Raw genomic sequence first — 21,637 nt, 5'->3', positions numbered from 1 at the left:
TTCCGTGCCAAATGTTTTTCTAATATTAAAAGCGCTTTTATACAAAAAATAAAACCAGTATAGTGTTACAATATCAGAAGTAATTGTTTGTTGCCTTAATTGCTGGGATTGTTTTGTATTGTGAATAAACAATGACAATTGGCTATATAACAAATTTAGCTTTTTTGACAAATGACTGTATTTTGGGGGCTTGCGTGCCATTTTTTATTAGGTCGCGCGCCTCATGTTGGACACCCCTGCAGTAAGCAGTAAACCAGCTTGCTAAGATATGGGATTCCTGGCAGCAAGGTTATCGATTTTGCCCAGTCAGTTTTCGATCGAACGATGTCGACTCTAGGTTATCGGCGACCAAGCACGCGTATTGTCCAGTGCCTGAATTGATCACCAATACTGCGGTGTTTATTTTGTTAGCCTTGTCTAGCCTTAGTTTATCGTTTGAAAACGCTAGACCAGCGGTTCTCAACTAGTGGGCCATGGCTCACTGGTGGGCCATAAGAACATTTGAGGTGAGCCACAGACCAATTTAAAAAAGCTAGATTTAGTTTCATTTGTGTCATTATATTTAATTTTACCGAAATAATGGCTTGGGGAGGAATTAAAAAGGAATGTAAATTTATTGATTAGCCGCAAGTATCACACTAATGCACGGTTGAATAATAATATGTTTTAAAATATGTTCTGCTGTGTTTTGTTCTAAACCTTTTTTTGGGGGGTTTTCTTTCATAAAACTATTGGGCCACAGAATTTTTTTGCAACGTAAATGGGCCACGAAAGAAAAAAGGTTGAGAACCACTGCGCTAGACAGAGGCAGTTTTTGCCGAATTCAACAGTAGCCTTACTTGGTTGTTAAAAAGGCAATGTTTGTCTATATTCAGCACCCTACAATTTGTGAATTTGAATGTTTTATTTTTACTGTTTTCTTACATGGGTTAAGTTCAGTAGTTCTACTTTTTTTGCATAGCCTTTGAAAAAGTTTATTTGTTTCACTCAGGGTTGTCAATTTGACTTATCTTTGTTCATTTATTGATATATAAATTAGTATAAGTTCATTTTTTTTGTAAGAATGATGTCGAATGCACATGTTGGGAAAACCGTACTAATTATTTCGCAATTGATTTTAGATACGAAACGAAATTATTGTGCGACACTTTAGAAAATTGCAGCGGCGGAAAGTTAAGAACCTCTAGCTCAGTGTTTCTTAACCTTTTTTACTTGGGGGCGCACCTAGAGACGTTTGAGAACGTGACGGCGCACCTTGCGAGCGAAGCGAGCGCGAAATTTTTGAGGTGTACCGATATTTCTTTTAAATTGCCTGCATTTGTTTATTATATGGGTTTTATAGTTGCATATCTTTAAAGGGACTTCCAGCCTTTGAGACTAAAAACGGTATTTTGTCCATTAAAGTCTTAATCCGATTAATTTTGAACTTATTTCAACATGTTTTTTGCTTTCGCTCGCGGCGCACCTAGCAGCCTTCCATGGCACACCAGCGGTTGAGAAACGCTGCTCTAGCTGCTACTGGCTTTGTGTTCAGGTCACATGCCACCTCACAGACAATAGCTTCTGTACGTCTCGTGTTTCCGGGGTTTTGCAGCCTAAGCTTTTTCGCGAAATCATTTTGTTAACTTTCTTCAATTGCAACAGCTCTACATTAGGCTCAAGTTTCAAGTGTTTAGGTTCGTATTTCTTTAAAGAAGGTTAGTTTGAAAATGTGTGACAGCGCTAAGCACGTGTGGACTGTATTTATGGCTGTCAATCACGGTTAAAAACGAAGTGTAGCGTAATTTCGCATATCTGTGGTTTATTAGTTCGAAGTAACAAGAAAACCCGAAAAGTAGAGTTTGTCGTCTACAATTTTAAGTGGATTACATTTTCAGAAATCGGCAAATCTTTTAGACTTCGACAGGCTAGGTAATACTATAACACGCAATTTGCCCCAAACTGCCAGTTAGAAGATCTAGTTGTTTCAAAGAAGGGTCGGCTTCGGCCTAAATTATGCATGATTGCTGGTGCCAGTGCGGTGGCAGCTTTCCTTCTAAACCGGTTGAAACAGGTTCAATCCAGTTTGGCGCCTTATCCGATAAGTAACGATTCACCTGATTTAATGAGACAAGCCTGGTTTAAGGCGTTGTCCAAGGTGAGATAATCATAATTCTTTGATTAAATACTTGACAATTACAACACGAAGAGGGTGTTTTATTAGCACATTATATAAACCCTTAAGATGGTGATTTAATATTTGTTTGCCGGTCTGTAGAGGCTTATTCAAACGTCAGAACGATGCGTAACACATAAACATTAGCGCGAATTGTTAGGTGTACGGTTCTGTTAGTTCGTCCCATCTGAACGCCTCAGAACCGGATAAGACAGGAATGTAATCGGATACGCGATTCTGCGTAACGCTGCGAGCCATTCTACGCCTGCCATAACAAACTGACGCCATACTCACTCGCTGGACGCTGATAAATACACAGAAAGCCAGACGCTGTTTACGTACATAAGGTTGAAAAAGTGACGACGGTTGTAATTTGATTGGATCGTTGTTTAGTAGTTTAAATGCAAAATTAAAAACAGTATTTTTCTATATGTTGATTTGAATATGTGGATACTTTAATATTCATTGTGTAAAATAATTGTTTTACTTTTTCTCAGTTGTTTTCTCTTCTTAGACTTTAGAGAATTTATTTATGTTAGTATCTTTAGCTAGTTTGTCGTTTTAGTACAATTTCGTTCGTTTTTTTCAAAATTAGGGACCCTAGTTTATATTTACTAAGAATACAGTACAAGTGTGCACAACAAAGCCTGTACTGGCTGAGTTAGGGCCGAGACGTGAGTAAGAGTGAGAAGTTGTTTTACCGTCATGACAGCCGACTTGCATATATGCTCAGCAGGAAAGCAAACAGGCTTCAGTGGCTTTTATTAGAAGGCGCCCGACACCTATACCTACAGCGCAGGTTAAAGTCAGGTCAACGCCTCGATTCAACAGTGCAAGGAACTTGTCAGTAGAGCCACTCAACGTTGCTGTACACATGTTCAGTGGCTGGTTGTTATTGAGTCAAGTGTGTAGCAGATGTTTGAACACAAGTTGCTTGTTGAGATTGAGGCAAATTGACAAACAAGATAATGTTTGCTGTTGTTTGTTTCTGTCTTGGTTCAAACTGCGTTTAAATGAATTTTTTAAGACTTAAGTTTTTTTTTCGATATTTCTAGACAAATAAATAATTCATTTTTGCGTGGGATATTTTGTGTTTTAATCAGCGTAATATCAATTCGTTATTTCATATCGAAAATGTCAAAATCTAGTTCAAATGTTCGTCAGAACGAGCTGTAATTTTTTACTGTGTATACTAAACACAGAATAAACAATCAACTTTTTTCTATGTTGGATATTTTGTTTAATAATTATGCGTATATTTAACCCATTATTTTAAGGTTAACTATTAGAAAATAGCATTTTCAGATAGAAAGTACGATTTAACCAGCTACCGTTGCCCTATCAATTCGTCGCTAACGAAAGCCGAGCGAATTGCAAATAACATTGCGTCACCTTTAGCAATTTCGCTAACAGTATCGAACGTTGGAGATAGTTGGGAGAAAATGAATGTCCTGGAAAGGCAGAAGTGCTTTGTTTGGAAGGCAATGTGCTCACACTGAGGCTGGTGAGCAACTGAGCTGAGAGGCGCTAACTGGTTTTGACTCGTTTGTGGGGATTTTGTGAAACGCCGGGATTCGTCATAATAACTCTTGCTTGTAGTTTAGGCTCGTGTAACTTGTGTTTGCGTTAAGAAGTGAATGTTTGTCAGCTTCGTGCCTTGTTGGTCTTGTATTGTGTTGTAAGCATTAGCACTTAAACTTCTACTACAACCTGTTATTAGGAAGCGGCGTAAGCTACTTAGATCATTTAGTTTTATCGTTGCGTGGTCCTAATGCAAATACTGTGGGCTTTGAGAAAAGGTGTGCCGCGAAACTTTTGAAAGCTTTGAATATATTCCTATTACAAGTAGTTATATGCCAGCATGTGAGACTGGAATGCACACTATACTTTAGAAAACTGATGATATTGTACCCAGTACCTTGCCGTGTGGTGTGTATTGAAGGCGATTGTCAAGTTAGAAAAATTATTGCTTTGTAGAAAGTTTAAGATGTTCAAGAACAAAAATATTTAGAACCACTGACTCAATCGTCACTATTTAGTCGTCAACAAATGTAAACGCGAATGGATCAACGAAAAAAGTAGTCACCAAGTCAGTTGACACTAAAAATGTTAAAAAAGTGGATGTGAATATATTGTTGTTAGTCAGCCCTGAATGCGTCATGGCTTGAAGGGAAGCAATCGTATACCGTGATAATAAAAACCTAAAGCAGAAAGTCTAACAGACACAGGAAAGCAAGTAGCAAAGTGCAAAGTCAGATTAGTGGCTAAGTTAGGTTGCATTAAAGCAGGGGTTCCCAACCTGTGGTACGCGAAGGTTTATTTAGGTTAGGGGTCGGCAACCTTTTTCTAGTCGCGGGCCAAAACAAAATTTTGCCCAATATCCTTGAATACGTTTTTCGATTGACAGCGACGCACTTGGCAGCCTTCCACGGCGCAACGGTAAAGAAGATCAGATCTAGTTTAAAAGACAGTTTTAAAACGTAACGGACATCGAAAGATGAAAATTTTTCGTATTTGCGTAGTTAAAATAGTTAAAAAGTATTTGAAATGGACTCGTTTTAGTTTGTCAAAGAGGCGGCGGGCCGGATGAATTACATTGGCGGATCCAGCCCGCGAGTAGCTTCCGTTTTTTTCACCTGGATTGACAACTTTATATTTTGTTTTCTTCGCTGAAGACAAAGGAGCACAGTTGCTTTGTAAAGCGTACAACGCTGTGGAACAGTGGGCGTTAATTATGTCAAATGATTGCTCTTGATAGATAGCACCCACTGTTTTATAGCTTAATCTACAAATGGCGTTAAATAATGCTAGTTGTAAGCTTAAAATACAATAAAATATGATTTTTTAAATTATTTTTCTCCAAGTGGTACGAGATCGTAAAAAGATTGGGAACCCCTGCGTTAAATAATGTGTTAAAATTTCAGATCGATATCTTTTTCACTTGCATAGATATTACACGGTGAAATTTTGCGCTGCTTGATTTGCGAACGTTGTTATAATACGCTTGGTATTTGTGGAGATTTGAGGAAACACATTGTTTTTTAAAGTCATGCTTTACGCACATGACACCTTGACACACGGATATTTCTATGTATTTTACTCCGATGCTCGATAGTTTGGGTGGAACGCATCCACAGTCGTCGGATGCGATAGAATTGCGCCATTAATTTCGGAAAAAGAGGCAAAATAAAAAGAGGCAAACATTTAGGGATTTTTGTGTAATCGTGTTTGTTTCTATTCCTTGTTTAGCTAAGGTCGATTTTAATTGGTGTTTCAAGTGGGCGTGTCAGGGGTGTGGCGGCATGACGGTGACGTACACGAACGAAGTCGCCAACGCTCGTTTGGGAGGATTTTCCCGGCTACTTGTAAGATGGAGAGGAAGCGTGTACAAGCTCATATACAAGTAAGACAACAAGAGGGTTGAAAGGGAAAGCTAGCCCGTGAAAAGTGCGGGTGGCATTTAAAATAAACTTGCGGCAGAGTTGGACTCGGGACTCGAGTAAGACTATTCGAGTACCGAGTCGCGCATGCGCAGTATCAAAACTCCCCTATGAGTGAATTGGTAAATATCCACGTCTATTTGATTCAGGTAAGTGGGTGAATACAGGCTGTGGAGTCGGAACTGGACTCGAAGGAATCGGCTAATTGGCCGGAATTTGACTAGGGTTGTTTTTTTAAATTGCTACCTACTTCTATACGGCCTTTACTATTCCTTCTGCGTCCTTTTAAAGGCTTTTTTTGTTATGAGGACAAAAGTACATTATTGATGTTTAGTTTTTCCTGGCTGTTTTAGAAACTAAATAACGATACCATTAAGCGAGTAAATGTTGTTCTTGTAACTTTGTTGTAAAGTTTTTTCTGGGTACAAAAACGGTAATAATTTTACGCAAACAAAGAATTGCTTTATGTTTTCGTTGTAAATACCCAAAAGGTATTTTTTACGCTCGTTACTTTTTTTTAAAGCCGCCTTTATATTATCAAGCTTCTAAATGAATTAATTGTTTTCAATTAAAAAAACAAACCAAAAACAAATCAACAAAATATTATAACAAACCATTGCCACAAAAGACCGTAATAAAACTAATTTAAACCTGCAACTCGTTTGTTGTGGTTTGACTTTCCGATTATCTCCCTTCTCATATAAAACAACAAGTCACGCTTTTGTCAAGAATCCGAGCGACTTGTGAAACAGGATATCGCCTCACTTCCTGTCAAACTTGCTCAGCATCTGTTGGCAATCTATCAACTCACTTGTTTCAAACTATGTTTATATCGGGGCTATAAACTTTTTTTGGTTAGGTTGGTTGTTCGTTTTGGTTGTTTGTCACTAAATTTAGACGGCGGCTTTTACGGCTTTTTATTTTCTTGTCCAGTGATTCTCAACCTTTTATGGCTTACGGCAACCCTTAAAAATAATAAATTGATTTTCGGCACCCTGACTGGAATTTTCGTGGAGTATTTTACTGAAATGTCACTATAAATGGGGCTGGAACAACACAATCAACTTAAAACATGTAGGAAAATGGCATTTGACATAATGGTCTCTAATCGCACACAAATAGTTGAATGAAGAAGCTTACCAATAGACCAAAAATCAGTTCCTTACAAACTCCTAGTACCTATCGGCACCCAGGTTGAGAACCCCTGTACTAGTCTATGTTTCCCAACCTCTATCTTAACCTTTATTCCAAACGTTCATAACATGTTACCCACTTCTGTGTGGGCTTTAATATTCATTCTACGCCTTACTAGAACCTCCAACCATTATCTTAAGTTTTATTTAAAACGTTCAATATGCTGCGTACTTCTGTATTCAGGGAGCTTCTCATCTACATTACTTTGTACACGGCCATCTCACTCGTGTACCGCTTTGCTCTTCACGGCGAGAACAAGCGATATTTCGAGAAGTTGTGTCTCCAGTTCCAGCACTACACGGACCTCGTACCTGTCAGTTTCGTACTCGGTGAGTTGAAATTATCACTTTTGTAAATGTTTTGAGTCAAGCTTTTACTTTTTTATCGCAGATCTAATTTACTTTCAAAAGTCGCTTTTCTAAACCTTTTCGAAATAATTTATTTGGGTATTTTTTTTTAAAGTTTTGTTAAAATAATTCAATTTAAAAACGTTTTTATCGCAATTTTGTTAAAACAAGAGTTCAGGTCATGCGGGGAACAAACAACAAAATCAAGTTGGTCCGAGCAAAAGTGAAAATAAAAAGTATCAAAATGAACATCTGTTTCAAATATCTCACGCTACTAAAATATTACATACTTCAGATTAATCCGAGTTACGACACTTTTCTTCGATATTCTACAAAATAACTGGTTTAAATATTAACCAGAACAGTCTTCACTTGTTTGCTTTCCTTCGCAATTGTTGTAGTAAATTGCAATTGTTGTAGTAATTTGTTTATAGGGGTTTGATTTAGTGTTTAATTTGCAACCAACTCCACGACTACACAAGTTTTACGGAATAAACAAGGGAAAAAATAAAACGTCAAAATAAACATTTGTGACAAAATCCCCTACCTACCTATGCATGTCGATCAGTACCGGATAAACTATTAGGCTACTAAGGCTATCCTTAGGCTCTGGGAAAATTCGGTCATCATTCTCTAATACACCATGAGTCTATGACACTTGCTGGTTACATTTAACACGTGTTTTTATGTTATGTTTATGTTATTTGCATTAAATAATTTCAATTTTTTATTGTTGTATTTTTATTAGGCTACTTTTTGTCGCTTGATTTGCAAAATTAGGCTTTTATCTAGTAAACAGCTTTAGGCCTACTACAGTAGCCTTAATCCAACCTCCCAGCTATACAGGTTTTACGCATAAAAAAGTAAAAACCTAATGTCAAAATAAAAAACCGACGACTACCGATTGTATGCTTCTACCACCAATGCATTCAACTCCCCGACCATGCTGATTTTACGCAATAAACGCAGCCTTTCTTTAAGGACGCGACACATCGGCTTCACAATATTTCCAATAACAAAAACACCCGATCCACAGAAATTGCTCACTCAAGCGCGACCGATCCAAGGCGCTTCCAAAACCGGTTCAAACCGGTTCCGTCAAGTGCAAATCATGACGTAGTTGACGTGGTTGGGCGGATTTCCAGTAAATTATTAATGGTGCTAGGTTCTCGAATGGAGAGGCCTCTTGTCGTGCTTTGTTTCCTTTCGCTACCCAACTTTTGTGACGTCATAAAGTCACCCCAAGCGCGATCGCCATTGTTTGTTGCAACGGAACTCGTGATTTTTAGCACGAACACTAAGACACTGGAACAGTAAGAACTTGGCGTAAATAATTAACAAAATTATACTAAACTAAAGTGCTTTAGAAACTTGACTTTTATATCTTTAGATTTAGCGTTTTACTGTTCGTTGGTTTATAATCCCATTTGCTTGATTCAATTTTACGTATGTTTTTTGCGCAGTTTATCTTTAAGCCTGAGAAGTGATTTATTAGCAAATCGTTTAAACTTTAAAGTAAAAATGAGGTTCACCTCCTTAAACGAAACTTTATTGCTTTCAAACCGAAATGGGCATAATGAGTGAATTATTGCCTTAAACACAAAGTCAAACTTTTAATTAAAATCGAAGTTAATGATTGGCATAGGGCAAGGACGTTGTTAAAGCCGCCTATTTACCAACATTGCAACATCGCAACAATTAAAATGCAAATGCGGTTGTTCCCCTTCCACCTACGCACATCCCTGTGTACTTTACGTTTTATTAAGCCGACAACAACAAGACTTGCCAGATGTACCTTATACCGGATCGGAACAGATCCCCGATTCCAAGTGGTAATATCGGTGCTCGCCCGATACTGAGGTTGTAAGGCCGCCAATAAGGAAAAAAGTAATTACTTTTAAGCCATATTTCATTATAGAAAGTCCTTTTGAATCTTAGCCATAATTGATTTTTGGCATGTATAAAGGTTTGCCTTACATAACACATCTTTGCTTGAAATCTGGCATAAAAAGTTTACAAGGAAAAAAGTACAAACTTAACTTCTAACAAACTAACAGCCTGGAAACCTTTACTTTGCGCGTCTCATTCTATCAATTGAGTAACGCCCTTGGTGTGGGGTAGTCCCCGGATTATTTTGCCCAAAATAGCGGAATCCGAATGAAATACACAGTTTCGGACATTTTGCCATTAAGACACATATCCTCTCTTTTTAAAAACAAACTATTTGAAACCATATAATTGGGTGTAGAATTGCAATTTTAAAACAATTTTAGTATAACACATAATTAATAACTTTTTATATGGTTTTTGAAGATGACATTAAAAATAACATTACGCGAAATGTAATCTCTCTTTCAAACTCAGGAATTTTATGTTTGTTATCTTTTAAGCAAATCTTTATTTATTATGTGCATAAATCATCAAACACGTCTCCAGCTAGAACTTTGCAGCAGTTTGTTAACTACAGACGAAAAACGTGTTTAATCACAACACAGGTAAACATGACAATGTAAAAAGCATTTGTGGACAACTTTTTACTCGTTTGTGTGGACAATAGCAACTTGTTGCTGCAATTCTAGGGTTTTACTTATTACCAAATAAGGATGTCCGATCATATCGGACCAGAGCCGATACCTGATGCCGAGTGGTGGTATCGTTCCTCGTCCGATACTAGGGTGCCGATCAAATACCAAATTAATATAAGAATAAAAATATTAGTCCGTTTTGCGATCCAACCAGCAATTTTATCTTGAAAACACCAATTTATCACATAATATTAGGAAAATTTTGACATATGCACCTGAAAACCTGATATTTAAACAGTATAATTTTTATTTTTTGCTTGGTTTAGGATAAAATGACGTCATTTGGTATCGAATTGCGATACTCGTGACCTAAATATCGATGTCGGACTAAAGTGTCATATATTGGATATCCGTAGAACCTCTAATCCATTCTCCACCTTCAATCAGTTCCCGTCATTAGTTTTCTTTGTCCAGGTTTTTACGTGACGATAGTGGTTGGTCGTTGGTGGTCGCAGCTCGAGAACCTTCCATGGCCGGATCGTATCATGATGATAATCGTGGCAAACGTTCACGGGGCTGACGAAAGGGGGAGGCTTATAAGGAGGACCCTGCTCAGATATCTGAACCTTGCAGAGGTAACTGCTGTGTACACATGTACTACTGTAATTTAACCTTTGCGTACTAGTGGTATTGTCACACAAACCAATAATGGTACCCCGGTAAGTATGTTCAAGTAAGACTGCTCAGATGTCCAAACCTTGCAGAGGTAACTGCTTGCTGTAGTGTACACGTACTTTAATTTGCTGTAAAAGCAATGCCAGTATAGGCGAAATATAAATTCCTTTCATAATTTCTGATCCTGGTTTTACTCTGGTTTTTAAACTTTGAGTTTTATTGTTTGTTAGCTTTGCGTGCAAGTAATATTATCGCACGCACCTATCTTAACCTTACCGAGGTAAATGGCTATAAACATGTGCAGGGGCGGGTCCAGGGGCCATGCGCCCAAACTTTCTGCTTTGCCTATTTGAAATAAACGCAAAAGGTTTTCGCGCTCCACGTAAATCCGAGCTATGTTTCCGCAGTTTGTATAATCCAGATTTTAGGATTTTACCCCACAAGGTGCCGTGCATCTAATCGCATCCTGGAAACGAAAGTTTTTTTTAACTTAAACGATATTAAGGGCTTTTCCCCTCTAGTGTGAATCGAAAAGTTATAACACTCCAACCTAAAACAAAATAAACCAACTGCGTAGTGTTCTGAAGATTACTTCTTTATGACGTCAAGCGTAGTAACTTTGTGTCGTCTTATTTTGACGTAAAAAACAATTCATGTGCCCAAACAAAAATCCTAGATCCACGTTTGTACACGGGAAGGTGTTCATGTAATTTAACTATTATAAACCCGCCTTCAATCTTATTTATCCCATCACATTTATTGATTCACAGTTAATGGTTAAAATCTTTCCAGGTGCTGACTTACCGACTCGTGTCCCGAGCTGTGTTCAAGCGATTTCCAACGGTCGACCACGTCGTCAAAGCAGGTAAGGTTCTCGAAAGCAAAATAACAAGTACGTTAGTTGCAAACAAAGTTCTATGAACTAAGGAGAATTAGTTGTTTATCAACTTGCGTATGTAAAGCTCTGTTGGTAGAGCGACGGTCCCGGTATGACCAAGGTTGTGAGTTGGCACCTCACCACAAGTAGTTTTACGAACATTATGCAGAAGACAACGGTGTGAGAGATTTGTTTAGAAAATAACTTATTACGAAACAACTGTCAAAACGCAGTGCTCTTTACATAGGTTAATTAAAACGCCTGTAAATGCCGTAGCTGAACGTCTGTTTCTTGACGCACACTTTATTATTACAACGTTCCGGACAGATTGCCTTTTTTATTTTGCTTTCATCTTGTGCATATATAATTCTCTTTTCCACGAAGCAGAGAAAGCGTCTCGTTTCAGCAACCTAGTTCTATTGTGTCGTTTGCATTGCAGGGCTGATGACTCACAATGAGTACCAGCATTACGAAAGCATGAAGACTGACCAGATCAAATACTGGGTTCCAATCATGTGGTTCAGCAACCTGCTCACTAAGATCAGACAGGAGGGTCGGATCTACGACGATATGACCTTCAAGCTGCTACTCGAGGTAACTGTTTATTGCGCTTAGAAAAGTTTCGGTTGGGATCAGTTGAATTAAAATTAATTTAAAGCAAAAAAATATTGTATTTTCGCGTTTTTTTCGCTCTACTGTTTTGACAGGAAAAAATAAACCAGAAATCCAAAGTTAAACTTTTTTTTCAATTTGGTGTAAAATATGGGAGAAGATTACATATATAGTGACTTTGTCAGTTCTTAAAAACCTTAAAACAAAAAAACATAAAAAAATGTTTTTATTGCTACAAGAGGTAAATAATGCCGTTTGAAAAGTCGCTTTCTATTTAATATCAACTGACTTTATGTTAATTTTTAAAACAAATGGTTAGGATGAAACATTAGTGTAATTTTGGTAATTATCTGTTTCTTGTATGCTTTGTATTTGAGTAGCATTGTGTTTAGAAAGTGAATTATCAGGTGATGTCAGTTAACTGAAAAACAAATTAAGGACAAAGTTTGACTGTATTTTTCGCTTTCTTTATTTATTTTGTTGCTTGAGATATGACACGGTTTTCCCTTTTACAGTTTTACAAAAAATTCATTAAGAAATTCATTAAAAAATTAACCCTTTGCAAACGATATATCAGCAGAACTTTGCTTCAAGTAATATTTATTTTGCAAATTTAATATTTATGTCAATTACATATTATATCAGATCAGCCTTTTATTCACAACAATCTCAGGCATCGCATTATGTTATATTCATAGATAGGAATTGTAATTCTAATCTTCAAATGTTTTTAAGTTAAATTTAATTTTTCGATTTAAATCGCTACACTGTGTATACATTAAGCACAATACAAATGATGTGTGTCACTTTTACGTTGAAGGAACTGAACAGATACAGAGGATTTTGCGGCTGGTTGGTTAACTACGATTGGATCAGTGTTCCCCTTGTATACACACAGGTTGGTAGTTTATTAAATCTAAGTAAAAAGCACTTTTTTGACATCGCGAATATTTGTCGACAATAAGGAAAAGTTTTTAATCCCCAGTAGGTTATAACTTTAAATCAGTTGTCCAAAATACCATCTGTTAAAAATGAATAAGGATTTATTCGAAATGTTTACAAACTGCTACCTATACTCCTGTCCGGGTTTGATATTTATTTTACGTCTAAATCAACTTTGTTTTGTAAAAAATGTGCCGCGATTGTATGTTCTTAATGGGCCGCAAGCTGAAACGTTAGAAAACTCCTTGTTTTGAATTGCGCCCTTCTTTCCCAAAGGTGGTCACTATGTTTTTACTCCATAAGTTTCCATTTGTTCCAAGTCACTTTGCCCTCTACAGTTGGACTTTTCACTTGCAGGATCTTGTGACGACCCCCAGCATTAAAATGAATAAATAACATTTTTAAAGCACCTTTTGTAGAACGTGCTCTGCTCGTTTCTTGAATAACAACTTTTCTACTTTGTACACGAAAGTTAAAAGTTAGTAAATTGTTTTTGACTTTACTTTTCTTAGGTGGTCACCATAGCCGTGTACATGTTCTTCATGTCAACACTACTCAGCCGTCAGTACTTGGACGTGGACGACCATCCCGGGCACGAGGTAGATCTTTACGTTCCTATTTTCACTATTGGTCAGTTCTTCTTCTACATGGGATGGCTAAAGGTGAGTTTATAAAACTAGAAACCGGGAAAAAATGGTAAAAACATAGATATTTGGTAATAAACACAATATTGCTATAAGCACTAAATCGAATCAGATATTCTCAAAATAAAAAACGAAATAAATTACGATGTTAAAAGAAATGAAAATTGACCAGAACATATAAACGACTGACTTTGATTAAGACAGGAAAGTCTGAAAAACATTTGCTCCCGTTTGAAGTCATTGTCGTCATTTACGTGTGAAAGGGCGAGGACATTTCTTCTCATTCTACATATTCTGTTTGCTTGTAAAACAAATGCTAGTTTTATTCCGTTATAATAAAGTATATTGGCGCTTTATGCGGCTAAAGATGAATTTATGAAACTGCAAACAGTGATGCAAGTTAGCTAGTTTAATAAAAAAATAGCAGAAAAAAAAACTCCATTTAAATGACGATGTTAACAGAAAAATTTCTTGCACTAAACTTTTTTTGCACTAAATACTGAATACTCTACTTTTGCGTAATGTCTAAACCAGCTTGTAACAATCCGCTAGGTTACCGAGCAGCTTTTTACTAGTTTTCTAAACAAATCGTGCTCTACTTTTAATCTAGAAGACAAAAAGTCACTTACTATTTTGTGAAGCGCCCTCTAACGGTTCTAAATCCCCTTGTAACAATCCACTAGGTGGCCGAGCAGCTGATCAACCCGTTCGGGGAAGACGACGATGATTTTGAGGCAAATTGGTGCATCGACCGAAACCACGAGATCGCCATGAAGGTTGCTGACCAAATGTACGCTAAGCTTCCCAAACTGGAGAAGGACCGCTTCTGGAACGCTTCCAACGCAGATATACCTTACACTGCTGCTGCAGCAAACCATAAAGTCGAACCTTACATGGGCTCAACGTTCGACATGAGGTGACTAGAGCTTTCATGTTTGTTACTTGGCTATATTAAGTTTCGGCGCTGGTCTAGAATCCTACCACAACGAACATTATTTGAGTTAGGTTAAGCCATATTATTAAATAATAATACTTGACCCACTCTCAAGCAAACATTAACCAACAACGTAACCCAAACATGTACGTTGTTTTAATAATTGTTTCAACCCTGTGGTACGATTCTACATCAGCAACTTCGCTTCTGGCATGCTTTGAAATCGGTTCTAATTTTGGCCTTACCTTGTTGTACCAAACTTTGTTTAGCATTCATTTGTATAATACAAGGGTAATATCGATAACCATTAACATTCAATTAATGCAAGCTTTACATCTATTAAACGAGTCAACGCAGAATGGATTCTATTTTAAATGTGTTTTTTTCAAAAGTAACTAATGACTCAGTAGAAAGGTAAAAACAATAACCTGTTCGTTTTTTTGCAAATTTTTTGAATTACACCAAACGAACGGCTTGGAATATTCCAGTTTATGCCAAGTATATCGTAATAAAATGCGAAATATCGGACAGACGGGTGTTAACTATTGTTTTTTCTTAAGGGTTGACAAAGATGAAATGCTGCTTATTCAAGACTTCAACAGCAATTATTTGGCCCCTGTGACGGAACAATCAAGCCATTCTGCTGAGTCGAACGTAAGTACTCCTAAAAATGCCAGGCTTGTTTTTACAAGACAAATACGATTTCCACCGAATTGATTTGATAACTTTCAATAACTACGCTTCCGTAATCTTGGGGGAGGCTATCACTAAAAAAGTAGGTTGATTTCTGGGACTTGATTTGTCATTTTTTACAATTAACATAACTGAAACTTATTTCTTTACAGCACCAACATAAACCCGGGGTTCTTAAAGTTTTTAAACGTGGAAATTTAAACAACTTGAGTCTGTTTGTTTTGCCGAGTCCTACAACAAACGCTATTCCCACCTATCCTGAAATCCCGCCTAAAAAATGAATCTAACAATACCACGGCTGAAAACGCATCCATGTCTTTCCCTGAGTCAGACTCGGGTTTATTTTTTCGCCGGAGTCAGACTCGGGTTTATTTTTTCGCCGAAGTCAGACTAGGGTTATTTTTTGGGTTTATTTTTAACCGACTCCGCAACTCTGGTATATAGTACCCGCTATAGATTGGTGTTTGTACAAACATCCCGATGTAATATTTTATCTCGCACACAACTACACCAATCCACGTTTCAGAACCAAAAGGCAACTTTCAAGTCCAAATCCGCTGACGTCACCACACTGATGACGTCACACAGTCTGTTGTCCCAGTTTCGCGTCGGCCCGAAAAAGCTGGACAAGGCAAAGTTGCTGGAAGCTGACCACAAGGACGTCCAAAGTACAGTGGTACTTCACTCGCCAACAAGCGAATCACAGGTGAGACAAGAATATATTCGCACCTTGAGGAAGTAATGTTTTGATTTAGTGCCGTTTATTCAAGTAGAAGTTGTCAAACTGCACTAATACAGGGGCCACCAAACTTTTTACATAAATAGCTGGATAACTGTAAATCAGTGGTCGGCAAACTTTTTTTGTCGCGGCCCAAAAAATTTTTTTCACAGCTATTGGCCGCATTACTTAAATCCAGTACGAAAAAGTGGCGCATTCGGATAGTTGTTTTTAAGGTGAAATATTGTATGGCGCCTTGATGCCCCAAACACTGCCATACTGTAATGTAAAACATAGAAACGAAGAATATACGCGCTAAAAAACTGCGCAAACATATACACAACTAGTTTATGACTCAAGTCCCGCTTAATTTACTCTTTATTAACTGACGGTTAATCTTTCTGACCTTGAAAAAGTTGTGACAAAATTGACCGTGACCTTGTATGACCTTGACACTCTTGCGCAATTATACACTCTTGCGCAAATATAAGTTGACACTCTTGCGCAATTTAAGTCAGAGTTCACTGAAACAACGCAGACTCCTGAGCCATGGCGGCTAATGTAACTTGTGACGTAATGCAGGTTGTCACGTAACAATTGTTAACGCACATTTCGCGTTCTCAGCCCGGGGAAACCACGAACCAGAACAGCGATGACGACAGCGTGACGTCACTAGCCGATGACGATGACGGTGACGTAGATGATGACGCGGTGGAGGGAGGAGACGAGCAGGAGCGAGACGAGCTGCTCCTGGAGAGGAGTGTGGAGCAAGAGAGGAGAAAACGCTCCTCCGAGAACTCCCAGGAGCAAAGCAGGAAATCGCCTAAGAAGAAGGAGTGTGTGACGTCACAAGGGGTGAAGCGCGCGTTCCCCCCCGGGAAGGGGAGAGTGGGTAGTGAGAGTGATGAGGATGAGGGAAGGAGGAACGCGGAGGAGAGGGCCTACCTCTCCAACAGGAAGAGGTGAAAAGTTGTTTGAGCAAATAACTTAGTTGGTCCAAGTCATTTCCATTAAAATAAATGTTAGTTATTAAAATTGATAAACTCTTACTCGCCTCGAACAGGAAGAGGTAGAAAAATACCTTTTTTGCATACGAGATGAGAGCGATTGTTGTAAACAAGTCATCGTAAAAGTCAGGTCATTCGCAAAATATAACGTTAAATTATTCAATAAAATAGGTAATCTCGTCCAATTAAAATCGATATTTTGATTTGCAAACACTAAAAACAACAAATTGCGAGCAAACTGCTTCACAAGCAGAAGCTTTGGTGAAAAACTGACCAAATTTTATAAAAAAGAATTAATAAAGTAATGTTATTTTTCCCTAAAGACATGAGTCAAGTCAAGTCATTTACCAATAGTGACTTGAGTCAAGTCATTTTCCAATAGTGTCTTGAGTCAAGTCATTTACCAATAGTGACTTAAGTCAAGTCATTTACCAATAGTGACTTGAGTCAAGTCATTTACCAATAGTGACTTGAGTCAAGTCATTTACCAATAGTGACTTAAGTCAAGTCATTTACCAATAGTGTCTTGAGTCAAGTCATTTACCAATATAAGTCAAGTCATTGATTCAAAATCTAAAAACCGCCGCTCCGCCAACTGATCTACTCAGGCTTAGAGGAGAGCAAGTCGAGAAACAACCATAGCACAGTTGCCTGCTGCATCCTGTTCGTAAAACTAGCCTGTGGTGAGGTTCGAACTTACGCCCTCAGTCATAATGAGGCCGTCGCTTTATCAACTGAACTACACAGGCTCAGAGGGGAGCAAGTCGAGAAACATCCATAGCACAGTTAAACCAACAATACAATAATTATGTAACTCCTTATTTGCAGGCGATCCCGCGGACTTCTCCCGCCGCGCAAACGCCGAATGTTCAAGCCCGAGAACAAACTGCTGGCATTACGTCACCAGCGTCGATTACGTAAGGAGACAATGGCGCCTGCGTCACCAGACACGACGTCACTGTTCAGCGAGACCGACCTGGGCTCGGGAACCAACATGTCGCCCTTCGGTTCAAACGTTTCCTTCGCTACTTCGATTCCATCCCCTAAACCTCTGCGTTGGGCTTACAGAACCAAGGCGAGACACTTGTACGCCGACAGCAATTCCATCACTCTGTCCATGCCAAGCCCTTCTGGTGAGTTGCAACGAGAAATTAGCTTTAAAATGGCCGCGTTGTGCGTTTTTAACAAAGTAGGGAAAACTCACTCAAAGTAAAAGCTTTGATAAAAGGTAAATACGTAAAGTTCTTTTGGCCAGTTTCAGCGAGAATAAGCTTTAAAATGGTTGCGTTTTACGTTTCCACTCAGAGGAGTGTCATATAATCAGGGTTACCATCTGCTAGCAGCTATGAGCATAAAATAAGCACGCTAATCTGTTATGACGTATTAGTTGACCACCCGTGATTGTTACATGCAAGCTAATACATAATTCTTCTGGCACAACTATTGAGTTAACAAATTTCGACCTGTCAACGTTTCGAATATTAACTTATAATGGGTAGATTTATCCTTTGGATCAATATAAGTAGTTTAGAAATAAAACTAAACACACAACTCAAACTAGCAGGTTTCTTAGAAATAAGCACATTAATTAACTCTCAACTCAAAAATTAGCACCAAACTTAGAAATCCCCTGCATACAACTCGACTCGCAACATGTGGTTGGACATTTTCCATCAATCTGCTTAACAATTCACAGTTTCCCGCCTGTTGTTTTTCGACATTTGTACTGCGCATGTGCACGTTGGACTCGGTACTGGCCAGATTCCAGACAATCCGCCGAGTAGCACCCCTGCTTTAAGTTAACATTTCCCTGTTTTAAGGGAACCCAGTATTCACTGTTATAAAGGTTCGTAAAATAAACAATGATGTTGTTCTCCAGGCGGGGAAACCACCGACGTACCCACCACCCCCGTGGTACTTTCCCCTCTTCACCCCGAAGACCTCAGTGAGCGGGTCAGGGCCGACCTGGGGCCAAGGGGGGGAACCTGGGGCCCTGGAACCGACCACAATGACGTCATACCGACGATGCCGTTCACGGACGACCTTCGGCGCCGGCTCCAGGTGGTTCGGTCCTCCTCCCCCTCGGTCCAACGAACCTCCCCAGCCCCCAACGACCTCCTCATGATCGCGCCGGATGTGACGTCAGAACCGCTATGGAGCGACTTCCGGTCGGAGGAGAGGAAGAAGAGGATCCCTCCATCGGATGAGAGGAGCGACAAAGTTCCCGGAGGACTTTGGAACGCGATAAAACTCTGGAAGCAAAAGAGGAAGATGCGCAAACTGCAATCCGTCGCTTCCGAGAGTGACGTCAAGCGACTCTGTGACGTGCCACATGACGTCATCACACACGGATCGGACCCGGAGGACGGCGGGGGGCTGGTGATGACCTTCTCAAGGTCAGGTCAAGGTCGCGGTGACGTCACTTGGGAGAGTGAGGGGATTCCCCGGATTGCAGAGCGTCCGACCTGCCTTTTCGTGAAGCCGCAGCCGAAAAGCGAGGTCAAAACGACGCCCGAAATAAGGGATGACGTCATACGTGACGTGTATCCGGTGGCGAGTGACTTCAACAACAACGAGCCGGACAAATTGGGGGTTTCCCCGGGCCGAAAGGACGACGGCGCCAAAAGTTGCAGGCTTTCCAGTGAAATCGAACTCGAAGAGATCGAACAAAACTCGAAAGCGCTCATCGAATTTGAGGGGGATTCCCCGGCAGTAGGAGAGGAGCGCTCCTCGGAGGAGGGGGAGGAGGATCGGGGATTCCCCGTGTTGGATGACAGCAGCGATATTTACCGGAAGCACAAACCGATGATGAACGTCCATTACTTGGACAGCATCGCTGAGAAAGTTAGCGACGATGAAGTGGGGGTGGTTAAATCCGATGAGGGGGCGTTGGTGGGTGAGGGAGGGGTTGTGGGTATCAGCTGACCTATGTGCCCCTTGGGACGCTAAACAAAGGGTTTGTGTTATTTAGCATTAAAAGAGAGGCTCGAATGAATAATAATAATACTTTTATTGAATTGTGAATAATAAACCTTTATGTTGGTAAATAGCCTATTAAAATTAAAATAATATTATAAAAAGTGTTACTAGTGAATATAAATAAAAAATAATTTTGGCAGAGAAAAACCTATAACAGAAACTTTCATTCGGGGAAAAAATGATAAAAATGTTTATTAATTTTTCTTAAAGAACATTAAATCGCAAAAATGCTGATAAGGCAAAGCGCTAACACTACAATGATGTTGGAATAAAATACATACGTGAAATAAACGATCAAACTATTTAAACGTTTTAAGATCTTGGCATTCTAAAGACGGCATCAACAGTTGCAGAAAAATGCCAATAATATTTTGAACCCTGTAATGATGTTTTACACCCCCGTTCAAAATTAAGGTCTGTGTTGAATGGTTTGCGCTTTGTCAGAATTGCAACGATACAAGAATGTTTGCCAAAAAGTTCAAAAAATTGCAATATATTATTATTTTTGTATTTATTGTCGTTTTGCAAGCTGTTTATTTAGCTGCGCGCTTTGGTGACCAGGTTGGAATTTGTTACCAACGTTGATTATAATAATTTAAATTTTATGTTTCTTTTTCCGCCGCTTTAAACTTCTGTGTTTTAAGTCGCTTGTTTCAGTGAAACGTCTTCACATTCTCTTTTTTTACCTTCCATTATTCGAGCTTTTAATCAGGGTTGGGAAACCTGTGAGCCGCTTGCCTACCTAAGGGTGTAAGACTGTAAATAATACTAAATCTCAACACGTAGCTTCATGGTGCCTACTTAATGTTGGACTACAGGGCGAACCCAGGGCGGTCAAGCAGGCCTTACAACCCGAAATATATATTGTTTTCCAACTTTTATCATGTAAATTGCTCTTTCATTTTCTTAGCCTTTTGGCCATTTTAATGAAATATTTTCAGCTAAATAATGCTGTGTAGCTATTTGAACAATATGTCGCTGTGGGAACTCATAAATATACAAGAGCATTGTCTTCGAAACTATTTTCTTAAAGTTATTACGCCAATTTTAAGAAATTTAATAATAATTTCATTTTAATTCTTGCGCATAATGCGTCACGTTTCTTGTAGCGGTTACAGCGAGTGTTTTAAAGGCTAGTAGAATGGGTCAACTTTTTTATTATAAAAAACACTAAAAATGTGTGAATTGTAGCAAGGACTTTTGGAAATATCACATATACAATATGTAAATTAACAATTATTTTGCTTTTTGTTTGTTGTGACCTACTCAAAATGTTGTGCAATTTATAAGATCCGCAGTACTAACTTTTGTAGGTTGCCCACCACCTACTTGAGGATTTTTTTTATGTTCTAGCCACAGCATCTTGAGAAATACAACATGAGTTAACATTAGCAGTTTGCAGCCTTTTTCGCCCTTCTTTTATACTTTGTGGATTTGCTTTATGATTTTTGCAAATAAACGCTTTCGACGGCGCCTAGTCGAACCAATTCGTTCTAAAAAGCAAACTTTCGGCGCAAAAAAAAGTACAACACTGCGGTTTTGCTGTACCAACATTCTAAAATTCACATTGTAATATTTCACAGTAGCCTACTGTGGAACTAACAACAAGAAAAGTAGATTTATGCTAAGCAAAAATCATAGTTTACTCTTTTGAACTAATTGAATAAAGTTTCTTTTTCACAGCTGTTTATTAATAAGAAGGAATTAAAAAATACGTTGTCGCAATATTTGAGCACTACAGCATACCGGGTACACAAAAACAATAGCACTCCATTACCTAATTTCTTTTATTTTGTAAAAATCAATTTCCCTTCAAAGAATTTCACCTTTTAATATGTCACCAATTTGTTCCACAAAATATACCAGTTTGAACTTCCATTTTGTGTTATTCCAAC

The 21,637-nt window shown here is 38.6% G+C and overlaps 1 protein-coding gene across 1 annotated transcript; it reads left to right on the top strand.

Moving 5' to 3' along the window:
* Nucleotides 1–4,401: 4,401 nt before the first annotated feature.
* On the top strand, nt 4,402–21,215 carry LOC146137054 (uncharacterized). Its single transcript, XM_083395815.1, has 13 exons — nt 4,402–5,558; nt 6,973–7,118; nt 10,136–10,296; nt 11,129–11,201; nt 11,653–11,807; nt 12,646–12,723; nt 13,280–13,429; nt 14,095–14,327; nt 14,906–14,999; nt 15,565–15,744; nt 16,381–16,718; nt 17,592–17,896; nt 18,643–21,215. The coding sequence occupies exons 1-13, from the start codon at nt 5,458–5,460 to the stop codon at nt 19,686–19,688; spliced, it is 3,060 nt and encodes a 1,019-aa protein (XP_083251941.1). The 5' UTR covers nt 4,402–5,457; the 3' UTR covers nt 19,689–21,215.
* Nucleotides 21,216–21,637: the final 422 nt, after the last annotated feature.

Source organism: Ascidiella aspersa, chromosome 8 (assembly GCF_963924565.1).
Source record: "Ascidiella aspersa chromosome 8, kaAscAspe10.2, whole genome shotgun sequence".
Lineage (NCBI taxonomy): Eukaryota > Metazoa > Chordata > Ascidiacea > Phlebobranchia > Ascidiidae > Ascidiella > Ascidiella aspersa.
This window is presented reverse-complemented; position numbering and strand designations above follow the sequence as displayed.